Below are 26,508 nucleotides of genomic sequence, written 5' to 3'. Positions count from 1 at the left end.
GGTAGCGGCTCTTGTTTCTCCAGTATTCTGGCAACATTTGGGTCATGCAGCACTTTAGGAAGTGAGGGAATTTCAGCTGTGTCGTCTTTGATCTGAACCCCAGTTGAACTGGGGTTATGCCAAGCGTGGGTAGGAAAGAGAGTTTTCCTTTTCCTTTTGAAGGCCTCTATCTGACCTTGCTGCGCTGGCCCAGGCTGCCAGGACAGGTGGTGTCCTTGGTTCCTGCTCTTGAATTCATTAGAAGAATAAGTTGCTGCCTGTTCCTGATGTTTTTGGTTGTAGCTTCTGACAGGTTTTCATTCAAAGACCTTTATGTTTGTTCTTTCTTCTTTCCATCAATAGGCTTTTAAATCTTAATATAGAAAGTTACACTCGGGGCCGTGCCTGTGGCTCAAGGAGCAGGGCGCCGGTCCCATATGCCGGAGGTGGCGGGTTCAAACCCAGCCCTGGCCAAAAACCACAAAAAAGAAAAAAAGAAAGTTACACTGCAGAGCTTCTGGCACAGCTGCTGCACGAGAGGGCTGTTCTTCCGTGACGTAGGTGACAGGGTGAATTAAAAGGCATCCTTAGGGAGGTTGGCAAACAAACTTTGTTTATTCAGGAAAGATTTGGAGATAGAAACCGTGATATTTGCTACTTTGTAAAACTACTCAAATTAAGGACCAAGAAAACACTGTTTTGGGTTGAAGCCTGAAGACTTGAGGAGCTTAAGAATTTCTCTAAGTAAGGAGGTGGCAGTCTTTTCCAGAAGGCTAAATAGTGCTCTGAGGTGTGGTGGAATGACAGGTCTATACAGCTGCCCTTCCCTGGGCTTACATGAGGTCTGCCTGGGAGAAGCAGTGTGTTTGTGTACTGTGGGCCTGTCCTTGCAGGGCCTCGAGGGCCTAGAAGGTGGGTTTCCTTCCCCTGGTAACATTCCTGTCCCTCTTGTAAGGAACTGAGGCCAGTAGATGTGCTGGCTTTGTGAGCTGGCTGCACCATCCGGCAGAGGGTGTGGTTCTGGTCTGATTCCCCCAGATTTTCAGTGCCGAGCCTTTGGGCCTGTTGCCCCTCTCCCCTCTGATCCTAGGGAGTGTGGAGGCAGCATGTTTTGCATAATCTTTCTGTAGCCCTGTTATGGGAACCAGTGGCTCCGTCTCTAACACATAAGCCTTACGCTGCGGGCGGGTATGTTGCCAACGGTGAGGTGTGTATCAGCACGATGGACTTCAGTGTTTGAGCTTCTCCTTCACTGAAATTCTTGAGTATCTCTGGGAATGTCCTTTGCTAAGCTATATGTTCTGATTGAGTTAATCTGAAGATTGGACATTGAGATCCTTTTTAAACTAACGTAGAACTCATGTTTTTGGCTGGATGCAGCAATTCATGCCTGCAATCCTAGCACTTTGGAAGACTGAGGCAGGAGGATTGCTTGAGCTCAGGAGTTCAAGACCAGCTTGGGCAATAGTGAGATCCCATCTCTACAAAAAGTAAAAAAAAAACTTAGCTGGGTATTGTGGCATACATCTGTGTGTAGTCTTTGGAAGTGGAGGCAGGAGGATCACTTGAACCCAGGAGTTTGAGGTTGTAGTGAGCTAGGATGAAGTCCTTGCACTCTTCCATGCAACAGAGCAAGACCCTATCTTAAAAAAACCTCATGTTGGCTCAGTGCCCACACCTCAGTGGTTAGGGCACTGGCCACATGCACTGGGGCTGGTGGGTTCGAACCTGGCCCGGGCCTGCTAAATAAACAAAAAAAGCCTCATGTGTTTTTTCACAAGAGTTTAGTTGATGGTTTTTTGGTTTATTTTAAATAAAAGGAGGCACATAAAAGATACTGTTAACAGAAAAATGTTGGAATGCCTAGCAATTTGCAGCTAGTTATGCAGTTGTTTTAATATAGTAAATGACATAATTCTGGAAATTAGGTGAATTTACTTCTGAATTAAAAACCAGTTGGACCTTCGCATTTCCTCTCCACTCAGCTTTAAAATTATATGTGTCGTGATATATTGAGCAAGTCAATGCCCTTGTTCCCCAGCTTGGGAACTCTTTGTGAATTGGGCTAATAATAAGCGTTTTCTGTAGATCTGTTTTGAGAGGTTGACTAAGCAAACTTGTCCTCCCAGTCTTTTCTCTGACCAGGTGAAGCTCATTGTGCAGAGGGCATCTGTTCAGGGGGACTGTGCTCTGGGGGACTCCTGGGAAGGTTGATTGTTCTTTGTCACAGATCAGAAAGCCCAAGGTATCTTCACACAGTGGAAGGTGTCCTAGTAAAAGGGAACAACTCGGTTTAACTCGTTAGCTCTGTTACTGGGGGAGGGGCTCAGAGTCCTTCCGTGATACTGAATACTTAGAATTACAGCTAGTGTGTTTTGGACTTTCTCCACCCAGTCTTTATGCAAAGAACATTCTGTTGAACCTATTTACTAATTTACTAAGTTACTACCTAAAGATAGCCAGAAGAGAGGAAGGGACCTTACTTACTATTACTAACAAGTTTATTTAAAAACAGAGAATTTTGTGGAAATGCCTCTACTCTGGTTCCAGCTGTTATGATGCTATTGGTTATGTGTTTAGGTTTTCAGGTTTCAAGCACTGAGGGAAGGTCTGAAAGAAATCCTTTCTTGTACTGCCCTGAGATCTCCTTGGCAGATGCCTCACTGGTGCAGAAGATGCGGGGTGGGGGTGGGGGAGCTATCGGTGGATTGCTGTTAGCCTGAACTGACATGTTGATGGATGCCATGCGAGGAAGTGTGCCCATCGTAATCTAACAGAGTGCAGTTTTGGCAGATGGTGGCACCCTGCACTTTTAGCTGCAAGACAGATTGGGTCCATCTGCGGGTTTCGAGCGTCTGTCTTCTTCCTAGAGCACAGTGGTGTTTTGACAATGTGCCTGACCCCAAAGAGAACTCCCTCTGTAATTTTATTTCAGTTCCCCCAACTCCTCTGCCAACCAATGATGTTGATGTGTATTTCGAGACCTCTGCGGATGATAATGAGCACGCCCGCTTCCAGAAGGCTAAGGAGCAGCTGGAAATTCGGCACCGAAACCGAATGGATAGGGTAAACCTCAGCGTTCCCTCAGCTTCCTGGTTTCAGCTTTGATAGTGTGGTTCTCATAGTTGAAGAGAAGTAACACCATCTCCCTGGGATGTCATGCTGATGTTTAAGGACAGGGAGAGGTGCTGGTGAAGCCACCTTTGGGGTGGACTAGTCCTTCTTCCCCACCGCTGTCTGCTGAGTGTAACTATTATGTACTTGTTACCTCATCACCATCTTGCTTTAATTTTTTGTTTTATTTTAAAGAAAAAACTTTGTATCACTGTCATAAAATAGAAAACCAGTGCACATGAGAACAAAATGTGCAAATACATGTTATCCTAAATGAGAGCAAGCTTGTATTAATACATTCTAGCCAGATGCTGCTGCATGTTTGAAGTTCTGAGTCTCTGGGTGTTTTTTTTTTTTTTTTTTTTTTTTACTTTTAAAGGGGTTATAAGAATTAGAGCAGCAGGAGGACCAAAGTGCAACTTTTTTTTTTGACTTAAAGTTGAAAGAAAATTGAAAAGGGAATTTCTTGCTACTGCCAAGCTCCCCTCCCCAAATCCCACACATCACTCATGCTGGGCCTTACACTTTGGGTAATGCTCGTTATTTTATCCTCAGCAGTTCTGAAAAGTAGGTATTAACCTCAATTTTTCGGTGAGGGGACTAAAACACAGAGACTTTTAAAATAACTTGCCTAAGGTTATACAACAAAGATCACAAAATTGAGGCTCTGTTTGGAGATAGTTAAGGCCTAGAAACTTCTGAGACAGTAACAACCCTGAGCTCATGAGGAATCAGATAATGTCATTTCATATGTAGTCTCCTGCATTAGATTTAATGCCTAGCAGTATTTTTAGAAAATGAGGGAGTAGTTTCAGAGGATTATTCACTGACGATAGTGTTTATGACCTTTTATTCCAGGTAAAGAAGGAATGGGAAGAGGCAGAGCTTCAAGCTAAGAATCTCCCCAAAGCAGAGAGACAGACTCTCATTCAGGTAATGGGTTTTCTCCAGGGACAAAGCTTTCAGCCTATTTGAAAATGGTTAGAGCCAAACTCCCAGGAAATTAGAATTTGACACCTCTTTTTAGCTGAGGGCTTAGGTTACAAGGAAGATGTAACTGGCATATTTTCTTTTTCATCTCTAGTATTGCTCACCTATGGTAGAAAGAAACCAACCCTCCACCAGACCACGCCTAATTCATGCCTGAAAGTAACCTTAGCTCAGCTGAATGTTTGTTAATTCTGCTTTCCTGGTGAAAGTCCTCTGTCGCCTTCACTCTTAGGCTGTGACTTGTTTTTCAGCAATACTGAATCCCTTTCTTCCAGACTAATGGGAAGTCAAAGATAGAAAATAAAGATCTCTGATACAGTTCATCTCTAACTTTGTAGAAATATAACCTTAAGATCACAGCAGCAAACTGCACTTCCCTTCCACAGAAGAGAGTGTGGGGAGGTATAGGGTACAAGGCTGCCTTGGGTATATAAAACTGACTACATTTTAAATCTTTTTATGTATAGCTAAAACCCCTCTCCTTCTGATATTAACACTTTGTTGGAAGACCTTTGCTTTTTTATTGGTCACCTAGAAATTTAAGTTTTAATTTCTGTATTGCCCAGTGCATTTTATCCAGAGAAATTTGGTTCAACAGGCTGAAACTATAACTGTAAACCTAGCCAGATACCTCACAGACAACTTGCCCTCCATGATGTAAACAAAAATGATTAAGGGTAACCTACCACCTTGCTGTTGGTCAGTGGTTTCCAGGTTTGGAGGCTGGTAGGTTGCTACAATGTGGAAAGGATAGTATCCTTTTTGTGTAGTCCACATTGAGAAACTTGGCCTTGGACTTGCAGCCTTGGCACTTTCAGTTGTGAAAAAACTAAGGAGTCCTTCTAACACTGAGATTTAGCTTGCTCTCCTTAGATATGGACGCAATTGTCCTGATAGAAATCTAGTACGGCCTGCTTTGATCTCAGCCTTGCTCGCTCCCTCTCAGGACCTGTCACTGTCCTGCATGGGCCTTGGGCAAGGAGCGTCAGTCCCTGAGGTCGCTGGTTTACACAGCCACCATGTGCCCAGATTACCTTGTTCTTATTCTCTTGGCTTAGCACTTCCAAGCTATGGTTAAAGCTTTAGAGAAGGAAGCAGCCAGTGAGAAGCAGCAGCTTGTGGAAACCCACCTGGCTCGAGTGGAAGCCATGCTGAATGACCGGCGTCGGATGGCTCTGGAGAATTACCTGGCCGCCCTGCAGTCAGACCCACCGAGGGTGAGTTGCAATCGGGTGGCTCTGGAGAATTACCTAGCCACCCTGCAGTTGGGTAGCTCTGGGTTAACAGGCTGCCCAAGCAGGTGACCCACCGTGGGTGAGTTGCAGCCAGAGCCGAATCACTGATGGGTCTTGTCCTGATTACTGCCTGCCCTGAAGCAGTGTGGGTATGGAACCAGTGTTTGAAACACAGGTTAATAAAAATGATATTTTTATGACAAGTTCTGGCAAGCCGATGATAGGGAAGAAAAGGTATGATGTTCGAGTTTAGTACCTATGTGTACAAGCTCTAGCCTCACATCATGTTATGCCTGCGTGTACCGTCTGCGATACGACAGTATTTTACACCAGAGTAGCATAACCTCAGGAGATTGGTTGGTAATTATCCAACTATTGAATGTTCTATGATAGCTTTATTCTCAAAGATTGAAAACAAACCTTCTATGAGTGAAGATTTTTGAACCAGTCCATTGTCAGTAAGATTATTAAGAAAAGGGTAAAGTCATTTGTAGTGATGCTCTTGTCTTTAATCTGCCTTGCTTTTAGGGGATGGGAAGTACTAGAAAGGAGGATATTTGTATCTTTCTTAAGTAAGCCAATTAAAGTCTTTCATTTTCAAATGATGGAGGAGACTACCCAGCTCATAATTCAGAAGTCAGAGGCTAAGCCAAGAAAGGGCAGTGGCTGGAGATTCTGGAAAACCATTTGTTAAGATTGGAATTTAGTTTCTGCTGCTTTACCTAGATAGTTTTTTCTTACTTGGTAAGCTAAAAAAGTTTTATGGCTTTCATTCTGTGCCTAGCTGAGCTGTACGTTTTTAGGTGAATGTTTTTAAGCTTTTGTTTTGCTGCCTATTTTCAATTCTCTATTCTCTGGATATTATAACTACTGTTCTCTCTTGCAGCCTCATCGCATTCTCCAGGCCTTGCGGCGTTACGTCCGTGCTGAGAACAAAGATCGCCTGCATACCATCCGTCATTACCAGCATGTGTTGGCCGTTGACCCAGAAAAGGCGGCTCAGATGAAATCCCAGGTATGTCAGACGTAGTAGAAACCATGTGGTGAGAGAGTTTCCGGCAAGGACGTGCTGCCTGACCGGTGGTGGACTGCACTGCTAGCTGTGCTTGTTACTTGTCCTTAAAAAATGATTTTTGATTTCTTTTTTTTTTTTTTGTAGAGACAGAGTCTCACTGTACCACCCTCGGGTAGAGTGCTGTGGCGTCACACGGCTCACAGCAACCTCTAACTCTTGGGCTTACGTGATTCTCTTGCCTCAGCCTCCTGAGCAGCTGGGACCACAGGCGCCCGCCACAACGCCCGGCTGTTTTTTTGTTGCAGTTTGGCCGGGGCTGGGCTTGAACCCGCCACCCTTGGCATATGGGGCTGGCGCCCTACTCACTGAGCCACAGGCACCGCCCATGATTTTTGATTTCTAAAGACATGTGGTATGTGAGTTGGTTTGCAAACGTAATATTTTTAAAATGTCTTCTTTGTTCAATTAAATTGATTTTTTAATATCAGTTTATTTCTGACTTTAGGGTATCACTAAATTAAAGTTCAAAATCCTTGTCTGGGCAAGTATACAGACAGACCTTAAAAATCGATCTCTTATTTTGTCCATTACAGTGATGGTTTAGACAGACCATTTTTGACATTTTAGCATCCTGGGTTTCGTCCCACACTTTGCAGTTAAGATTTATTTCTGTTTCTTCTCTCTAATGTCGGTACTGTGCACATATATCAGCTTCAGTTTTATTTTCTTATATTCATAAAAATGAACTTTCCTACAAGATAGTAGCTTCCTTTTAAACCAGAAAGCCTATAGTTTTCCTAGAGGGCCTTATAGTAACATCATTGATCTTATTTCCTCTCCTATTTTAAATACCCAATAGAACCTCTGTGAGGTGACCACCCAAGGGACTGTAACAAACTGGTATAGAGGTGGTGAACATGAGGAACGGGGCCTTGGTGATGTGGCATGTCCAGTCTGTGAAAATTAGGTCAACTTAAGGAAGTGGTCAGAGTAGGAAGATGGTCAGCTGTGGAGGTTCTGCGGTCTTTGTGAGTACGGTAGCCATGGGACGGACTTACAGTCTGGGTGCTTGTCCATCATCCCACAGACTCTCCCTCCCAGCTATTCTTGGGTGTGTGTTATGATGGTGACATAATTTGCCTAGAGCTCTTAGGAATACTGGAGCTGAATTTTGCTGCCTTTTTGAGCATAATTCTTTAATATACAGAGGTTGCTTTAGAAGTTGGGTGTTTGGGGGAATAAAAGAACCCAGATTCCTAAAGAGTGGGCAGAATGTGGCAAGGGGCTGGGTTGGAGCCCTAGGAGGTGCCTGGTGTGGGCCTGGAGCTCAAGGCCTTTCTCACCCTGGATGGGGTAGAAGGAGAAGGTGTAAAGGTCTAGAGTGCTGGGGTGGCCCCAGAGCTTGGGTGGAGAAACACATGCCTCTTGACAGGACAACACTTTTCAGGGCTGCTTGATTTTTTTTCTTTAAAGACTCAATCATTTTCCAAACTTCTGTTTCAAAGTTTGCTATGTTTTTTTTTTGTTTGTTTTTTTTTTTAAGACGGTCTCAAGCTGTTGCCCTGGGTAGAGTGCCATGTTGTCACAGCTTACAGCAACCTCCAACTCTTGGGCTCAAGTGATCCTCTTCTTGCCTCAGGTTTTCTATTTTTAGTAGAGATGGGGTCTCACTTTTGCTCAAGCTGGTCTTGAACCTATGAGCTCAAGCAATCCACCTGCCTCAGCCTCCCAGAGTGCTAGGATTATAGGCGTGAGCTACCACACCTGGCCCCTGCTATGCTTTATTTTAAAGAAAAATAGCCTGTTTTGTGTGGCAAGAGTAGGAGAGGAGGAGAGACTTTGACCAGATATATTAAATTAATGCGAGAGAATTCTTACAAGCGTGATCAGACCGCCACACCCAGTGCTATGGGAGATGCACAAGAACTCTCCCATCTTAGAATGTCGCAGTGGGGGCAGCCTGGCTCTCCTGCCCGCTACCCAGTGCTCTCCGCCTGCAATTCTAGCAAAGCTTGGCCACTGGATTACATTAATCTTTTGCCTGTTCCCTATTCTTTTATCTAAATGCCAGAATAATCTGAAAACACTCAGCCTGTTACATGTAACTGGTGCCATATCTGAGTGGCACAGAGTGATTTCCAGTGTTCACTGTGGGTTCGGGAGCCCCTGCTCTCAGGCAGTTCCTCAGTTCATTTGAGGAGGTGGGTATCTCTGTGGGCACACGCTGAGACTGGGTATGTTGCAGCTCCATTTGCATTTCTTCTCTAAGACACTCACTCTTGCACTTTCCCATCAATTTACTTGATTGACAGAATGCCAAATATAAAATTAAATTGCTTTCATCCTTGCTTTTAAAGGTCAGAGAAACATCAATCTACAATAAAAGCATCTTTCCATTTAGCTTCTTTTTGTTTGGGCCCTTCACATTAATGGCTTTAAGCCCACATAATTATCCCACTGGCTTAGATCTCCCTCTTTAGGAAAAGCTCCGTGGCTGCGAGTCCAGCCAGGCAGGGGCAGCCTTATTTGAAAGAGCTGTGGGAGCAACAGCAGCGTGCCTCTCATCACTTGGGTGATGTTAGCCCACATCCCCTTTCAGTTCCATCCCAAAATGCTTTAAAAAGAAGTGACCACTTCTAGTGACTTTTTTTATTTATTTATTTATTTTTGAATGGACAATTTTGGAACTTTTGCCTTCAGAAAAGATAGTGAGGGCGGCACCTGTGGCTCAAAAGGGGTGGGGTGCCGGTCCCATATGCCAGAGGTGGCGGGTTCGAGCCCAGCCCTGGCCAAACTCCCCCTCCACCCCTACCCCCACCCCTACACACACACAAAAGCTAGTGAGATGGTAGATCAGTCTCCCATTATCCCTGGAAAATCAGATTTATCTATACCTGAGTGTGACTTTTTTGAAGAATAGCATTTTAGTTAAATAGGAATAAACTAGTTCTCTTACTCACCATATTAATAATTTTAAGCAGTTTCTTCACTCAGCCAAATCCATGAATGGTTCCCTCTTTCCCCAAATGTACTTTTCAGCCAGTAATTTCGATCATTTTATTCTGTCTCATCTGACCAGGAGTGAAAATTGACTCCTTTTACTCAGCAAAACCTTATTGAATCTTTACCATTGTATAAGTTAAGAGTTTTGTTTTTTTGGTCTTTGAGACAGAGTCTCACTGTCAACCCTGGATAGAGTGCTGTGGCATCATAGCTCACAACATCCTCAAATTGTTGGGCTCAAGTGATCCTCTTGCCTTAGTCTCCTAAGGAAATGGGACTACAGGCTCCTACACAACATCTGGCTAGTTTTTTTCTATTTTTAGTAGAGACAGGGGTCTTGCTCTTGCTCAGGCTGGTCTCGAACTCCTGAGCTACCTACCACCTACCTCGACTTCCCAGAGTGCTAGGATTATAGGCATGAGCCACAATGCTGGGACACAAGTTAGATTTTTTAACACAGTACCTTTAGTAGTTAGTGACTTGTATGAAAATTAAATCAGCTCCTGGCTAGTAAACTACTTACTAAATTTTTTAGTAAGTTTTCTTTTAACTTGGAGCATTTTCTTTGAAGAAATTCTCATGTCACCTAAGGAGATTATATGTATTCTGAACACAGACTTTAGTGATGGGTCGGTTTGGCATGGGGATTGGTATGTTTCCTCTGACATATTTTCAGCTGGACTCTGCAGAAAATATCCTTTGTGAAATGGTGATGTCCTGTCTCTTAGTTCTCTCCTGGTCTGCTTGTTGTCTGTGATGAGACCTCCCCCCTCATAACTGTGATTCCAGGTGATGACACATCTCCATGTGATTGAAGAAAGAAGGAACCAAAGTCTCTCTCTGCTCTACAAAGTACCCTATGTAGCCCAAGAAATTCAAGAGGAAATTGGTGGGTACTGAACATACCAGGTTGGCTAGAACTTCTTGCTTGGGCTCAGGAGTGGTAACTGGGCAAGTGGGAACAGTAAGACCAGAGCAGTGGGCATTGGCACACTGTGGTTCCAGAAGTCTGGAATCCACTAGTGCTTACATGACAAGGTTGAGGAGTAGCCAAGGACAGACTTACTGGCCAGGAGCCACAGAGCTTTGAGTTTCATTGACCTTCTATTAGCAGAAGAAAAACTAGGGTGTGAAATTGCAAGGGACTGGGAAGTTTCCTGTTACCATTTCCCCCCCTGAATTGCTAATGTTTCAGGATATCCTGCTTCATATAAGTTCTCACCTTCTCTCCTAGTCTTTTTCTTCATTTATTCAATAAATTTTATTTTGTCTGCTGTTGGCTAACAGAGAAAAATGGTGCCCAAGCAGACGACATCTGCTGGAGCTCACATGATAGCAGGAGAGAAACAGATGTTGAAGTACGAAAACAAGCGTTGGGTGGTGATCAGTGCTGGGTAGAGAGTTAATGAGGGCAGGGTGTGGAGAGAGGCTGGTGGTTGGGGCAGCTGCCTGTGGGGCACGGTAGCCTGAGACCCAAGTGGGGAGATTATAAGGGATTAGTGGAGGAGACCGTGACCACAAAGGCCTCGAGTGTTGGTGAGGTGGCGCATCTGAGTGGATGAGCATGGCCGGGACATAGCGAGGTGGGGAGAGGGAGGAGGCCAAGACAGTAGGCCGGGGACAGATGCGGAAGAGATAGAGGGAAAGCAGGGGGTGTGGATTTTATTCCAGGTTGATGGGAAGCCATTAGAAGGTTTTGACTAGGAAATGAGTAGGTCTGGATTATGCTTTTTAAAACATGAACTTTTTTTTTAAAAACTTACTTGGCTCCTATGTGGAAAGTTGATTAAAATTGGAAGCCAGCCAGGAAGTGACTATAAAACTCTGCAAAGAGAGGATGGCAGTGTGCACTAAGGTGGTGACGGAGCAGCTGGGAGCTGGGGCCCTGGGGCAGTGGGGTGGTCTTTAGCAGATGCCCAGGTGTGCCTGCAGGGCTGGGGATGCATGAGAGCTGCTCTCTGAGTGGTGGTGCTAGGTGGGGATGGAAGTCAGAGGTCCTTTCATACACACTAGAAGTTGCTGTTGGGTGTTGCGTGGAGGTCTAAGGTAGGCTGTTAGGTGAGGCAGAGGCTGGGCAGCAGGGATATGAGTTTGGGAGTTGAGGTATGTATGTGGTTTAAAATCACATACGTACCTCATACATTGGGGGGAAGTGGGTCAGAGGGTCCGAACTCGCAATTATGTAGGATGAATGAGTCTGGAGTCGGAACGTACAGCACGGGGGAGTATAGTGTTATCTGCTGAAAATTTGCTGAGAGTGCGTTTGGGTGCTCTTACCAAAGAAAGGTAGCTGTGGAAGGTGCTGGCTATGTTAATTTGCAGGACAGCAATAATCACTGCATACATGTATATCAAAACCTCTTGTTGTACACCTTGAATATATGCAGTTTTTTAAAAACCAAAAATCTGTGATATATGAGGAGACCCCTTGACTGGAGCGTGGATGGAGAGGAGAGGGGTGGTGCCCGCGGTCCCCTGTGCTGGCCTCTGCGGTGCTGCACAATCAGGAAAGGTGGCTCAGGTCTCCTCCGCACATCTCGAGCTCTGGAGTGGCAGGAGTTAGCCTCTTGGAGGTTCAGTTAGCCCTTTCGGCCCACAGTGTTGGTTCTGTGCCTGGATGCCAGTCCTCCTACAACCTGCTGTCTCTGTCTTCAGATGAGCTCCTCCAGGAGCAGCGCGCGGACATGGACCAGTTCACCACCTCCATCTCGGAGACCCCCGTGGACGTCCGGGTCAGCTCTGAGGAGAGTGAGGAGATCCCGCTGTTCCACCCCTTCCCGTCCTTATCTGAGAACGAAGGTGTGTGTAAGTGACAGTGCCACTTGTGGGCAGCAGCGGGGAGGAAGAAATGAGAAAGTTACGTTTTTGGAACTGGGTTGAGATGGCCAGGTTGTGCTGCTCTGGGAGTCAGAGGAAGGGAGACTGACCATGGGCTGGGTCCTTCTCCTGTTTCGCAGATGGAGGTCTTCAAGGCCACTGCTCTTTCAGTTTGTGTAATGCCTTACATGTGGGAGGCACCTGGCAGTGTAACTAGCACCTTTGTGTTATCAGTTACCTTCTGGTAACAAACGTCTTGGGATTGTTTGGAGGTAGTTAATGGAGAGGCCAAGGTGTGGGGCTGGCTCAGGGTCACGTCTCTGACACAAGTGGGGGTGAGAAGGCAATCTTTCCTTTATTCCCCTGCTGGTTCTTGATGTGGGAAAGTATCTCTGAAAGCTGTGAGCCTGCTCCAGAAGTAAACAGGTTGCTAAGACGGGTGCCCTGAGACCAGTGCGTGTGACCAGATTCTGTTTGTTGCTATTGCACTGGCGATAATGATGGAAGTGGCCACAGCTATGGAGTGCTTGGTGGTATGGCAGCTTTAGCTAAGCATTTTTACTTGACACTCTCACTCAGGCCTCAGAGTAACCTAAAGTAGGTACTTGAGGGTCCCCATTTGGAGATTCTGCGGTTTAAAGAAGTTAAGTGACTTGCCCAAGGTTCTGGAGAGTCTGGGTTTCCACCCAAACTGATTTGGTCCTGCGGTCACTGTGTTACAGTCACATAGCTCGGGCTGGACATAGTGCAGGAACAGGGGCTTGAGGAAGGCGCCAAGTTGGAGGTGAGGTAGGGGTGGGTCTGCATTCAGCTGAGCCCTCAAGCCTTTGCATAAACGCCTCTAAACTAGTTCTCTCAGAAGTACAGGCTCAGTGCACTGGAGCCTCCAGTAAGAAAACAGGATGTTGAGGAGGTGGGCAGATGTAGGAAGGCACTTTCTGTCCCAATACCTGTTCCTGCCCCAGACCCAGACCTCTGTGGCCTGCAGGTAGCTGTGCCTGGACCCGTACCTGCTTGTTTGGGGTCAGGGGAGCTAGGACCTCATCTCCTGTCGGCACATCACAGTCAAACTAACTTCAGTGTTTGCTGTCTTCTAAGAAAAATGATTTTGTGGACTAAGACAATTTTCCAGAATTTCCCTAAAGGCCCAAACTAGACCTGCTACTCTATTCTGTGCTATCAGGGTCATCCTCCCACGATTTGCTGTGCCTCTTACTGCTGGTCTGTTCATGGGATATTTCAGGCATGTTTTTAAGGAAGAATATGTTTTGTTCAAATTATAAAGAAATTCTAAGAAAGGAATTTTAAAAGAAGCCATTTTCTTTCTTAATCTCCTTTTGTGCTATTTTATTTTGTTTTTTTTTATTGTTTTCCTTTCTGCTAGACACTCAGCCGGAGTTGAACCACCCAATGAGAAAAGGTCAGTTTGTCAGAGATGTTTCCTTCAAGACCGTCATTCCTTCTCACTCCTCTAGTGTGTCAGAAGTTTCATTTTCCATTTCATGTCATTGCCTGATTGTTTTTCCACCTCATTGCTTCCAACATGGCTGTGAGTGGAGCCCGGGTAGCCTGGGCTGCGTGTTGCTGCCAGGCCGGCCTGGCTTCCCAGCACTCAGCTTCAGAGGGCCTGGTTACTGTGTGGCACCCTTAGCTTTCCTTCCGGGATGTCCAGAGAATGTACAGTAATCAAAATAGATGGTTTTGTGAATCTTTTCAACCTGGATAGGTTTTGTTTGTTTGGTTTTTTGAGACAGGGTCTCGCTCTGTTGCCTTGGGTGGAGTGTGGTGGTGTCATCACAGCTTACTATAACTCCCAACTTCTGGGCTCAAGCCATCCACCTGCCTCAGCCTCCTGAGTAGCGGGGACTTTAGGTGGTGCCACAGTACCTGGCTCATTTTTCTATTTTTTGTAGAGAGAGAGTCTTGATATGTTGCTCAGGCTGGTGTCAAGTGATCTTCCTGCCTCAGCCCTCCAGAGTGCTGAGATTTAACAGGCATGAGCTGCCAGGCCCGTTCTCATCTGGATAGATTTTTTACAATGTGCCCAGTTTACATAGGTTGGTTTTGAATCACCAGTATATATAAAAATATGCTTCATTTACAGTCAGGTGGAGAGTCTCGTCCTTTTACCTCTGTTTTCCCTGCTGTTCCCACTTCATGTCCTTTCTTTTTAGCTTTCTTTGCCCTTTGTCTCTGCCAGTTGTCACAGGTCCACTGAGTTGTAGCATCCCTTAGAACATTAGAAGCTGATGGGCGAAGCAGGTGGAGACAAGCAAACTCTGGCTGTGCTGACAGTTGGCAGGATGTAGAGCGGTGCACGGAATGCTTTGCACACTTGGTCTCTCTGTACCACTGAACATCCCTGCAGGGCAGGAGCTCCAGTTTGTAGATGAGACGATTGGAGATGTTTCTAAGATGACATGATTTATGCTAAGCCATGAGTGTAAGTAGTGGAGGATCCAGGATTTGGACCCAGTTTGCCGTCCTCCAAGCCCATGTGATTTCTTTTTTTTCTTTTTTTTTTTGAGACAGAGCCTCAAGCTGTCACCCTGGGTAGAGTGCTGTGACATCACCACTCACAGCAACCTCCAACTCCTGGGCTCAAGCGATTCTCCTGCCTCCTCCTCCCAAGTAGCTTGGGACTACAGGCGCCCGCCACAACGCCCAGCTATTTATTTTTTGGTTGCAACCATTGTTGTTTGGCGGGCCAGGCTGGATTTGAACCCACCAGCTCAGGTGTATGTAGCTGGCGCCTTAGCAGCTTGAGCCACAGGCACCGAGCCAGCCCCTGTGACTTCTATCACCTGAATTGCCTATGTCAGTCTCCAGATCTCAGGTAATGGGGCGGTCCAACCTCTAGTGCCCTGGTGCACAGTTCAGGCATTTCAGTTCATAATGAACTATGTGAGCTCACTCGTTTGGCTTTGGCAGACTTTTATGAATGGACCAACGCTGCGTTCCCTGGCTCAGAGTTTGGTGTTCTGGTTTACATGGCAGGTTGTTCTCAGAACATAAAAGTGTGATTTGAATTTTCTGAAAATCATTTATATGTAAATGCTTTATTATGTTATACTTAGATGTGCCTCTTCTTGGAGATGACTATGCCAGTGTTTTTTTTTTTTTTAACAGCACAACTTAGATGTCTTTAAAGATGAATTTTCTATAAGTTTAACTGGCCTTTACCTTTGTATTGAAACTGCTGAGTTGGGAAAATTTAACCACTCCCCTCAGGTCTCTTAGAGTCACTTGTTTATATATTTTTTGAAACCAGTCAGTGGTCAGTGTTTAAGAACCACATGGATTTCACCACCAGAGAAGCATTTGAACACTTGAGATTGGTGATTAGCTGGTTCAATGCCACACTAGTTTTCAAATGGGATCCTACCCATGTAACTGTTAAAATTCTTAGGAAGAAAGAGATGGAAGTTGCTCATAGTTAGGGTTTGTTGGACTTGAGCATAAGCATCCTCCCTGAATCCCTGAGGCACTGCCCTTTCAGATTCTTTTTTTTTTTCCCCTTCCAGATTCTTCGTTCTCAAGTAGTTGGAGTGCAGAATTACTATTTCATTGGCATCTTGAGATTACAAAAGCCAGTGCTGATTTAACTAGAATCAAGTTGTACAATTCTTCTTTAAAGTGGAAATTTTAGAAAAAAATCACATCATTTTTGGTTGCAGTATAATGAGTTAATGCATTAGCTAGTCTTCAAGTTCAGCACTACAGTAGCTGTTACTAGTTGCCCTGTGTTGAGAACGAGTCTAGTTGTGAGCTGGAAGGCTCTGCTGTGGCTGGGCCTTGTGTCCTTGTCTGCCTTTGACAGACAGGCCCAGTGCTTTTGCACGCCCTCAGGTTGGAATCTTACCTGCAAGTAGTTACCTTAAGGTGCCAAATATGTTGTCAGGTTGGTCCCTTTATGTTTATAAAGGTTCAAATCTAGTCATTTGCATGAAATTGACTGTTGTTAAGAAACTTTTATAGCTAGAAGTCACATGCTTTGGAGCTAAAAATAGATGATTGCCTGTCACTTTCCAGCCCCCTGGGTCTGCACGGCCCCATCGCCCTGCATGTTCCGATGCCGTATTTGGAGCATCACACACAAGCTGTTGTCTTGGGTGCTGCCTGACCTTGGCAAGAGGAGAATTGCTCTTGCTCAGTTCAGAGAAAGGTGCTTTGCATCCTGGTGTTAAATTCTCCTTGTTGATGGAGCACATCTTTCCTGTTTGTTTGGAATAACCATTTAGAATGTGACTGACTGTCATCTAGGTGCTGAGAGGGAGTCCACCTAATGGCAGACAGAAGGAAGCTGATAATTACAAACTGGGGTTTTTAGGGCTGTAACCTCGGATTGTGTCCCAAGAGGAGCTGAAACTTGAAGGGCAAAGATTAGGGGGTTGTGGTAGGGAGGGTATTTAAGGCAGAAAAAGTTGCCTGTGGGCTACACCATCACACTGCAGACAAACATGCAAATCGCTGTGGTGTGAGGACCCAGGTGCTGCAGCCGCGGGCTTGTGACGCCATATACAAGGCTGCTGCGTGTTTTCCATACCAGATGCCCTCCGACTCTGTAGGGCTCGTGGTGAGCGTTCTGTCTGAAGGCTCGTGTTCCGGTTTATCTGATTTGGAGACACATCTGCACTCCCTCCTCCATTATGCCCATCAGCCCTCCGAAAACGCCTGTGTCATTCATCCATGTGGAGCACAGGGCACACTCACAAGGGGTGCGGTAGCAGGTCGCCAAGGGAGGGTCCTTGGGAGGGAGTTTGCTGCTGCCGTGAGAGCGGCCTGGGGCCAGCTGTCCTTGGAAACTCTGCTGCCATCTCTCTCCACGCAGGATCTGGAGTGGGAGAGCAGGACAGACTGATCGGTGCTGAAGAGAAAGTGATTAACAGTAAGAATAAAGTGGATGAAAACATGGTGAGCCCCCTTGTTCTCTTTCACAGCGTGTTTTACTCCTGAGACTCGTGACATGGCCGGTGTCGGGCAGGGCCACGTGGTGGGGGTGGAGTTGGGTCCCTGCTGCTATCTAGGAGGAAAATGTATTTACAACTAACAGCAAAAAACCCTGTTAGAGGCCATTTTCAAGTGAGTATAGAGTTTGAATGACTTGAGACTGGAATAGAGTCGGGTTTCATTCCTGTTCCATCTTAGGGTAGACTTCTCCTTTTACTCCTCTACCATTTTCTATCTTTTATATTTCTGCATCATCCTCAGTTGAGTTTGATATTTAAACGTGGCTTCTCAGTTATCTGAAACACTGCTCCACAGCAGAGACTTAAAGGGAAATGCAGGGGGACACCCTCCCAGGGCCAGCCTGCTAGAAGGTCTTTTCCACCACACTTGCCCCTTCCTCGGGAGTTTGGTGAGTAGGTCCAGACGTCTGTGACAGCACTGACTGTCAGTGTCTGCTCCGCACCCGCCACACGGTACATGGAGGGGAGCAGCAGTGACGTTGATACACATTTCCCTTCACCGTTTGCTAGTTGCTGACGTTCTCTTGACTGTTTCAGGTCATCGATGAGACTCTGGATGTTAAGGAAATGATTTTCAATGCCGAGAGGGTTGGCGGCCTTGAGGAGCCGGTAGGTGCCTGGCTGTGGAGCCTAATGCCGAGCGTCCTGTCCTGCTCCCTCTTCCTCCTGCGGTTGCCCTCAGTTCTGGTGGCCAGTGGGGGTTAAGAACATGAGGGTCCCTCATCCCCATCTTCCCCATACTTTTGGATAAGAAAGCGGAAATTAAAATCTCCGTGGAGGTTGGGAAAGTGTGTAGCTCTCTCCATATGGTTGCCCACAAGTTAGGAGCTTGGTGCCACCTTGGAGTTCAGAGACCTGCCTGGAGTGTGGCCCTTGCTGAGTTGTTTGGCTCACAGTGGCCAGATGGTCACGGGGCCTTGTTCTGTGTCTGCTTTGTCATTCAGGAATCCGTGGGGCCTCTACGGGAGGACTTTAGTCTGAGCAGCAGCGCCCTCATTGGCCTTCTGGTCATTGCAGTGGCCATTGCCACGGTCACAGTCATCAGCCTGGTGCTGCTGAGGAAGAGGCAGTACGGCACCATCAGCCACGGGATCGTGGAGGTGAGGGGCTGTGGGGCTGTGTGTGCTCTGGGCGGGGGGCGAGAACTGTGAGGAGTTCAGACTGCTCAGCCTCCCAAGTCCTGAGCCTGCGGCTGTCGGCTAAATGACTCACTGGATTCTTTGGTCACATTTTGGAAGTTAGCAACTAATAGATTACTCAAATCCTGTTACAAGGGGCTGTGGCCAATGTTCAGTATTAATTTGAGCCTTGACTCAGTGAATGTCAGTCATGAGAACATTTTATACTCGAGAGGGTGAAAACTATTATCAGATTATTAGTGTTTCCTTTTTACTATTTATTTATTTATTTTTGCAGTTTTGGGCTGGGGCTGTGTTTGAACCCGCCACCTCCGGTATATGGGGCCAGTACCCTACTGCTTTGAGCCACAGGCGCTGCCTGTTATTTTTATTTTTTTGAGGCAGAGTCTCATTGTGTTGCCCTCAGTAGAGTGCCGTGGCTCACAGCTCACAGCAACCTCAGACTCTTGGGCTTAAGTGATTCTCTTGCCTCAGCCTCCTAAGTAGCTGGGACTACAGGTGTCCGCCACAACACCTGGCTATTTTTGATGACAGTTGTCATTGTTTAGCAGGCCCAGGCTGGGCTCAAACCTGCCAGCCTCATTGTATGTGGCTGACACCGTATTCACTGAGCTACAGGTGCTGAGCCTTTTATTTTTTTATTTTTTTATTTTTTTGGCCGGGGCTGGGTTTGAACCCGCCACCTCCGGCATATGGGACCGGCGCCCTACTCCTTGAGCCACAGGCGCCGCCCAGAGCCTTTTTTTTTTTTTTTTTTTTTTGAGACAGAGTGTCACCTTGGGTAGAGTGCTGTGGCATCGTAGCTCACAGCAACCTCAAACTCTTGGGCTCAAGAGATCCTCCTGCCTCAGCCTCCCAAGTAGCTGGGACTACAGGCACCTGCCACAACACGTGGCTAGTTTTTTCTATTTGTAGTAGAGATGGGGTCTTGGTCTTGCTCTTGCTCAGTTTTGTCTCGAACTCCTGAGCTCAGGCAATCTACCACCCCCAGCCCTAGTGTTTCCTTTTTAGATATTTAAGAGTAAAGGACTGAGGCCTGGGCACGGTGGCTCATGCCTATAATCCTAGCACTCTGGGAGGCCGAAGCAGGTGGATTGCTTGAGCTCTCATGAGTTTAAGACCAGCCTGAGCAAAAGTGAGACCCCGTCTCTACTAAAAATAGAAAAACTGAGGCAAGAGGATCACTCAAGCCCAAGAGTTGGAGGTTGCTGTGAGTTATGATGCCATGGCACTCCACGTAGGGTGACAGCTTGAGACTCAGTCTCAAAAAAGAAAAAGAGTAAAGGACTGCTACTAGTCCTATTTTTTAATGGGAGGGAAAAAACAATAGGGAATTTAGAAAGAGCCAAAGCATCCTGTTTCTGTTCTGTCTTCTGATTAGTAATTGAACTTCTTGCCACTGTCAGGGAGTGTCCAGAGTCTCTTCATTACTGAATACAAACCCAGTAAGGAATATAATGTGCTCCGCAAAGTGAGTTCAGATGTACTTCTTAGTTGTTGGGTTTTATCTCCTGCTGGAAGCCAGCCTCACTGTAGAACAGGCATCCTCAAACTTTTTAAACAGGGAGCCAATTCACTGTCCCTCAGACAGTTGGAGGGCTCGACTGTAGTTAAAAAAAAAAAAAAAAACTATGAACAAATTCCTATGCACACTGCACATACCTTATTTTGAAGTAAAAAAAACAAAACGGGAACAAATACAATGACACTGCCTCATGTGGCCCGTGGGTTTGAGGACCCCTGCTGTAGAACTTCAGAGCTGGAAAAGACCAGAGGTGGTGTGGTTCCCCTTCTGATTTCATAGCTGAGTTAGGGGGCTTGCCTCGGCCACCCCAGGTAGTAAGTGCTGGAGCTGAGACTTACTTGCCGCTGTGTTACCAGGCATCCCGTTGACTGTCATCTTCCACATGGACAAAGCTTTCAGGGCTCTGGTTTCAAAGGCATTACCTCTCTGTCCCCTTTCTCCTCCTGGGCCCTTAGCACCAGCTCTCATTTGGTCTAATGGTAGCAGGATGCTGGCTGCTTTTGGTCCCCTTGGGATTGTGCAGCAAATAACTTCAGTCTCCCAAGACCCCGTGCTGGTGACCTCCCTGGTACTGTGGTGAGCTTTGACCTTTGTCTTTCCAGGTTGACCCAATGCTCACCCCAGAGGAGCGTCACCTGAACAAGATGCAAAACCACGGCTATGAAAACCCAACCTACAAATACCTGGAACAGATGCAGATCTAAGCGGCAGGTGTGCCTGGCGCCCGGCTGGAGCAGGGCGGTGCAGGTGGCCAGAAGAGGCCCGGCGATTTGGATTAACTACTGACCAGCAGTTGCTGCCAGAGGGTTTCATCTTACACCCTGACCTCCTGGATTGTTAAGACTATAAAGTACTACTGTAGAATTGCAATCTCCATTCTTTTAAATGGGTGAAAAATGTTAATATAACGATATATGATATATAAACCTTAAATGAGAAAATGATCTATTGCAGATATTTGATGTAGTTTTCTTTTTTAAGTTAATCAGAAATCCCACTTCTGTTGTATTGTCTCACACATACTCTCTGTGTAAATGGGCAATGTTGATTTTCGGTGTTGAGGCTATATGCGCAGGCTGTTTGTCTCAGTTACACTGTGCGGGTCAGCTCTGGGCTCATTCACTGCCCTGGCTTCTATTGAAGAAAAGAGGGGCAATGTGTCCTTCATTGAGCTTTCAGGAAGTCGCTGAGAGACTGGGTGGACTCAGGAACTAGAAGTGACCCTGAAGCACACTCTAGGAAGCCCTCTCACAATGATTTTAAAGGACCAGTTCCTCAGGAGTCTGGCATTTCCACTGCTGGGTACCTTGGTGTCCCCCCACAAATGCTGTCACCAAGGCAGTGAAAAGCATTTTCATTCCGGCCGCTTAGTGAGCCTGATGTCCACAGCTGAGGGTGTCCACTGCAGCTTTCCTTCTGAAATCCAGTTCTTCCGTGGAAGCTAGCCTGTAGTTTGTATGTGGCGTTCTTCCACTCTCCGTCATTTCCTCAGTGTAGCTTTTACGGTCCACTTCCCCTTCCAAGTATGTCCAGTCGTGTGGTCTCTTCTCCGCGGCTGTTTCCCTTCACAGGCCCTGACCCTCAGCGTCCCCTTTGTGCCCTCACTCTGCCTCCCCTGCCACCAGCCTCTTCCGTGTCCACCCGGAGAAGGCCACAGGAAGGAGGCAGCTGATGGCACAGGGAGAGCGGGGGTTGGTTGTTATGTGAAAGGAGAATGTTCCAGGTTGTTCGCGAAACTCATCTGTAGACACTGTGGAGATCTTTGAAGATTTCTGTTTCTTCCACACGAGTCTTTGTGATGCTTGTACAGTTGATGTTGATGCTCACAACTTTTTTTTTTTAATTCGTTTTCTTTTTTTCTTTTTTACAATATGAAGGTTCTGGTAACCTGTGGTGTGTTTCTTTTCTATTTTCCGGTGACGTGTCTTTTTTCTTCTTCCTTGCCTTTTGACCCTCTTGGTGTCTCTTCCCACTATGCACAGATTGAACTTCACCTACAAACTCCTGACTGTGATCTGTGGAGAATGTACAGAGTTTAAACACATCAATAAATACTTTAACTTCCACTGAGACTCCTTGCTTTGCTGACCGCAGCGCTGACCTGCGATGGTGGTTCTGTCCCTCCAGCCTTCGGGGATACGTCCGTCCAAGGCAGTCTTGACACTTGGGCTGAAATTCCATTTTTCATTGATACAATAAGAGGGAAAGTCTGCCTGGAACATTTGTCTGGCAAAATTTAATTTGGGCAACTGATATTTGTTAATATAAGACTTTTCTTAATGATACTGGAAACGACGAGTAGAGCTTATGGCTGGGTTTTCAGAGAAATGTTTACAGCCTCCATTTCTTTCTTGAGTAACTTGGCCAGAATGCCAGATCTTCTAATTGAGAGTCCCCAGTGCTTAGTGCATTGCCAGTCTAAAGACATGGTGTGGTTGCCGAGGTGACACATATATCTGTGCTTAGATGTGCATGATGTGGACCTCTGTGATGTGTCTTCCTGGGGATGCTGGCCGGGAGAGAGCCATGAGCCTCTAGCCAGGGAAGCTTCTTGGAACCAGATGTCGAGCAGGCTGGCTCTGCAGAGGGATCCAACTTCAGCCTTTGCCTCCTGTACTGCCTCTCAAGTTGCTGCTAGGGGAAGTTGTGAAGAAGAGGAAACTTAAGAGTGCTGTGACGCCATAGCTCACAGCAACCTCGAACTCTTGGGCACAAGCAATTCTCTTGCCTCACCCTCCCAAGTAGCTGGGACTGTAGGTGCTTGCTGCAACACCTGGCTGTTTTTTTTTTTTTTTTTTTTTTGTAGGGACAGAGTCATTTTATCGCGCTCGGTAGGGGTAGAGTGCCATGGAGTCACACAGCTCACTGCAACTTCCAACTCCTGGGCTTAGGTGATTCTCTTGCCTCAGCCTCCCAAGTAGCCAAGACTACAGGCGCCTGCTACAATGCCCAGCTATTTTTTTGTTGCAGTTTGGCCGGAGCCGAATTTTAAACCACCACCCTTGTATGAGGCCGGCGCCCAACACCTGGCTATTTTTACAGATGGAATCTCGCTCTTTCTCAGGTTGGTCTCGAACTCCTACGCTCAGGCAGTCCACCCGCCTCAGCCCCCTACAGTGCTAGGATTACAGGTGTGAGCCATCACACCCAGCCACCTTTGTGAATTTTTGAAACCAGTTCCTGCCACAGTGCTCTGGGGAACGTCACCACCTGGCTCTGCAGTATCAGCTGGAAAGTATGGCTCTTGCGTCATTCTGATTTCAGAGGTAACGGACCAGCCTCCACGTGCCCTCCATGCAGTGTCTCCAAGGCAGTGTCTTAGCCTTTTGAGGTAGAGCACCGGTCAGTCCCTCTTCTACAGGAAGCTGAAGTTGAGGGATGGAGCAGAGGTGCAAACCCAGCTCTGTGGGAGTCAGTTCCTGGAGCCAATGGCCCCTGGGACTTGCCATAGAGTTGATGCTTGGCAACTAGCACCCATCCCGCTCCACCTCTCAGGACTCACCCATTACCGGCACTAGTGATGGGCCTGGGAGTACTTTGGGGCTGAGAATTGCAGCGCCTTCTATTTATATATTCATTACCCAAACAGGGTCATTGCAGAGACACTGGCCTGGGAGATTACACAAGGAAATGGAGACAAGGCAGGCCTGTCCACAGCCCCACCCTGGGCTCTGCCCTGCTCCCTGGTGGCACAGCCCCTCATCAAGTAGAGAGAAACTCTCCGGGTTTCTGCCTCTGTGACTCAGCTGTGACCTCTGGGGAATGTGGCCCTGCCCACCTGGCCCTCAGCCCTCAGGTGCGAAAGTCCTCCTCCCACCTGGCCCAATGCTCTCAGTTGCAAATCAGCCCAGCAGCTGAGGTTCCAGGGAGCCAGGCCCAGTGTCTTGATAAACTCGGTTTCAGTTGCTGTGACCACTGATCCTCTCCTTTTAGCAGACGCAGATTAGTATATAATACATCCCTGAGATTTTTGTGAGGCTCAGAGGTCCAGTCAGAGGCACATGCTTTATTCGTGAAGTCATGGACACAGACATAGTGGATAGAAGGAACTAAAAAGCACCTTAGGGCTCCCTCCCTCATTTTGCAGCTGAAACCTGGCCATGGGGTCACCCACTGTTACTCAGTGGCAGAGCCCGAGTCTATGTACAATGGACTTTTTTTTTTTTTTTTTTTTTTGAGACAAAAGGTAAAGTCTCTATTAAGCAGGGAGGGAGGGTATCAACCAGTGTCTTGCCTTGTTTCTTAAGGGAGATCTGCCTGGTTCCATCCTCGTGGGCACGTTTGGCAGGCCTTCACCGCAGACTGGTGCATAGCCCCCATGAGGCAGCCCAGATAGCCAGAGAAGAAAACACAAACTGGTTTTTTTCCTGAGGATCCTTGAAATGCATGGGGGCATGACATCTCTGGAGTTCTATGGCCCAGATAACTCAGATCTGGTTGAATTTAAGATACCTCTTGATGCTTACTGCCTCTTTCTGATTAGAGCAGCAGCCTTTTACCAGTAAAACATTTTTAGTATGTGTCATATGTACAATTATTTTGACCTATATTTTAAACTATACAAAGTTATTTTAAAATTATATACATGAACTGTCATAAATAGAAACTTGGAAAACCCAAAAAGATGAAACATTTTTTCCAAATTGTATTTAATAAGGGTACATAGCATTTTGAATCCCGTGAAATACTGCTAGTTTTAGTACAAGCAGTGATTACTTTCATTTTCTCTCAAGTCCATAGTGGATTAACTTTTTCTTTTTTTTTTTAAACTAATATCCTTCTTTCAAAAAAAAAAAAAACAGTCTCGCCATGTTGCCCAGGCTGGTCTTGAACTCCTGGCCTCAGTCCTCCCAGCTCAGCCTCCCAAGTGGCTGAGACTATGGGGGAGCCACAATGCCTGGCTAACATCCTTTTCCTGTACCAGGATATGAGATTAAATAGTCCTCCTGTGTCCTTAGGCCCTTAGGCTCCTCTTGATAGGGACAGTTTCTCAGACTTCCTTTGTTTTATGTTCTTTTTTTTTTTTTTTCCTGCAGTTTTTGGCCGGGTCTGGGTTTGAACCCTCCACTTACTGCATATGGGACCCACGCCCTACTCCTTTGAGCCACAGGCGCTGCCCATGTTTTAATGTTCTTGACAGTTTTCAGGAGCACTGGTCAGATACTTTAAAGAGCAGTGGTTCTCAACCTTCCTAATGCTGCAACCCTTTAATACAGTTCCTGTGGGTCGCAACCCACAGGTTGAGAACCTCTGTTACAGGGTGTCCCACTGTTGGGATTTGTCTCAGTTCTTACAATGGCATGTGGGTTGTGTGTTACTGCGAGGAAGACCATAGGAATGACGTACCCTTCTCATCATGCTGTATCAAAGGCACATCTGTCACTGTGACTTGTCATTGTTGATGTTGACGATCACCCTGCTGACGCGGTGTTCGTCAGGTGTATCTGCTCCAGAGTTTTCCTTTCCCTGCCTCGTACTGGCCTCTTAGGAGGGATGTCACTACATGCAGCCCACGCTAATGGAGTAGGGAGTTATGTTTACCCTTATTTCTTTTTAGACAGAGTCTCAAGCTGTCGTCCTGGGTAGAGTGCTGTGGTGTCGTAGCTCACAGCAACCTCCAACTTTTGGCTCAAGTGATCCTCTTGCCTCAGTTTTTCTATTTTTTTAGTAGAGCCAGGTCTTGCTTTTTGCTCAGGCTGGTCTCCAACCCGTGAGCTCAAGCTATCCACCTGCCTCAGCCTCCCAGAGTGCTACCTTCTTGTTTTAATTTAATCTTTTTAAATTAGAGGTGGGGTTTCTCTGGAGTGCAATGGCTATTCGTGGGCATGGTCAGAGGGCACTGCAGCCTTGAACTCCTGCCCTAAACGGTCCTCCTGCCTTAGCCTCCCAAGTTGCTGACACTATAGGCATGCTCCACTGTGCCTGTCTCATTTGAAGTAGACCAATTAGAAAGTCTGGGTCTAAGGTCAGTTTGTTGTAGTACTGTATTCAGTGGCTGTCAAAACCAAGTTCTTGATTGTGGTGATGGTTTCACGGGTGTAAATGTATATCAGAACTTACCAGATTGAACACTTACGTGCACTCAACTATACCTCAGTAAGTTGTTTTAAAAAGTCTTGAAGAGAGACCTAACAAAAACAGGCTGGAAGGAGAGAGTGCAACATTCACTGGCTGTGCCATGAGAACACGATACTGAATTTTCAGTTCAGCCTATTAATTCTACTTCCCAAGGTACAAGCAGGTCTTTTAGGTGAGTTGTCACATTTGACAGCAAATTACCTGGTAATGGAACCTTTCCAGACATCTGTTTCTTTAGAAAAAGTCTGCAAGTTGGAATAGGTATCTTTTAGTTCAAAAAAATGAACAAAAACCATGTAACATCTTTAACTCTTCAAAAACTTTGTCCTACGAGGAATCTCTTGGAGTAGCATAAAGTTTTCTTAGTCATTTCTAAACTTATTAATAAATATAGCAAAATTTCTACCATATTTTTTTGGACATGGGATCTCTCTGTCTGCCCAGGCTGCAGTGCAGTGGCCTGGTGGTAGATCACTGCAACCTCCAGCTCCTGGGTTCAAGCGATCCCACTTCAGCCTCCCACGTAGCTGAGACTACACGGGTGTGACGCAACGCCCAGCTAATTGTTCTATTTTTTTGTAAAGACACGATCATAGTCTGTTGCCCAGGTTGATCTCCAGCTCCTTGGCTCAAGTGATCTCCC

The 26,508-nt window shown here is 46.3% G+C and overlaps 1 protein-coding gene across 4 annotated transcripts in view; it reads left to right on the top strand.

Moving 5' to 3' along the window:
* Window positions 1-20,840, top strand: part of APLP2 (amyloid beta precursor like protein 2) — a 68,654-nt gene extending 47,814 nt beyond the window's left edge. For 2 of the 4 annotated variants that reach the window (XM_053593857.1, XM_053593855.1), the window contains 11 exons: window positions 2,915-3,045; window positions 3,952-4,026; window positions 5,142-5,300; window positions 6,205-6,333; window positions 10,126-10,225; window positions 11,992-12,135; window positions 13,538-13,573; window positions 16,985-17,067; window positions 17,661-17,732; window positions 18,068-18,223; window positions 20,390-20,840. In XM_053593857.1, coding sequence (XP_053449832.1) covers window positions 2,915-3,045; window positions 3,952-4,026; window positions 5,142-5,300; window positions 6,205-6,333; window positions 10,126-10,225; window positions 11,992-12,135; window positions 13,538-13,573; window positions 16,985-17,067; window positions 17,661-17,732; window positions 18,068-18,223; window positions 20,390-20,491 — 1,187 coding nt within the window. In that variant the 3' untranslated portion in view covers window positions 20,492-20,840. The remainder of the gene's footprint in view (window positions 1-2,914; window positions 3,046-3,951; window positions 4,027-5,141; window positions 5,301-6,204; window positions 6,334-10,125; window positions 10,226-11,991; window positions 12,136-13,537; window positions 13,574-16,984; window positions 17,068-17,660; window positions 17,733-18,067; window positions 18,224-20,389) is intronic. The other 2 variants (XM_053593858.1, XM_053593856.1) reach the window with 1 other exon arrangement.
* The last annotated feature ends 5,668 nt before the right edge of the window (window positions 20,841-26,508 follow it).

The sequence above is a fragment of the Nycticebus coucang genome, chromosome 6, assembly GCF_027406575.1.
Source record: "Nycticebus coucang isolate mNycCou1 chromosome 6, mNycCou1.pri, whole genome shotgun sequence".
In the NCBI taxonomy this organism is placed as follows: domain Eukaryota; kingdom Metazoa; phylum Chordata; class Mammalia; order Primates; family Lorisidae; genus Nycticebus; species Nycticebus coucang.
Note: the sequence above shows the minus strand (reverse complement) of the source record. Positions and strands in the feature narration are given on the sequence as shown.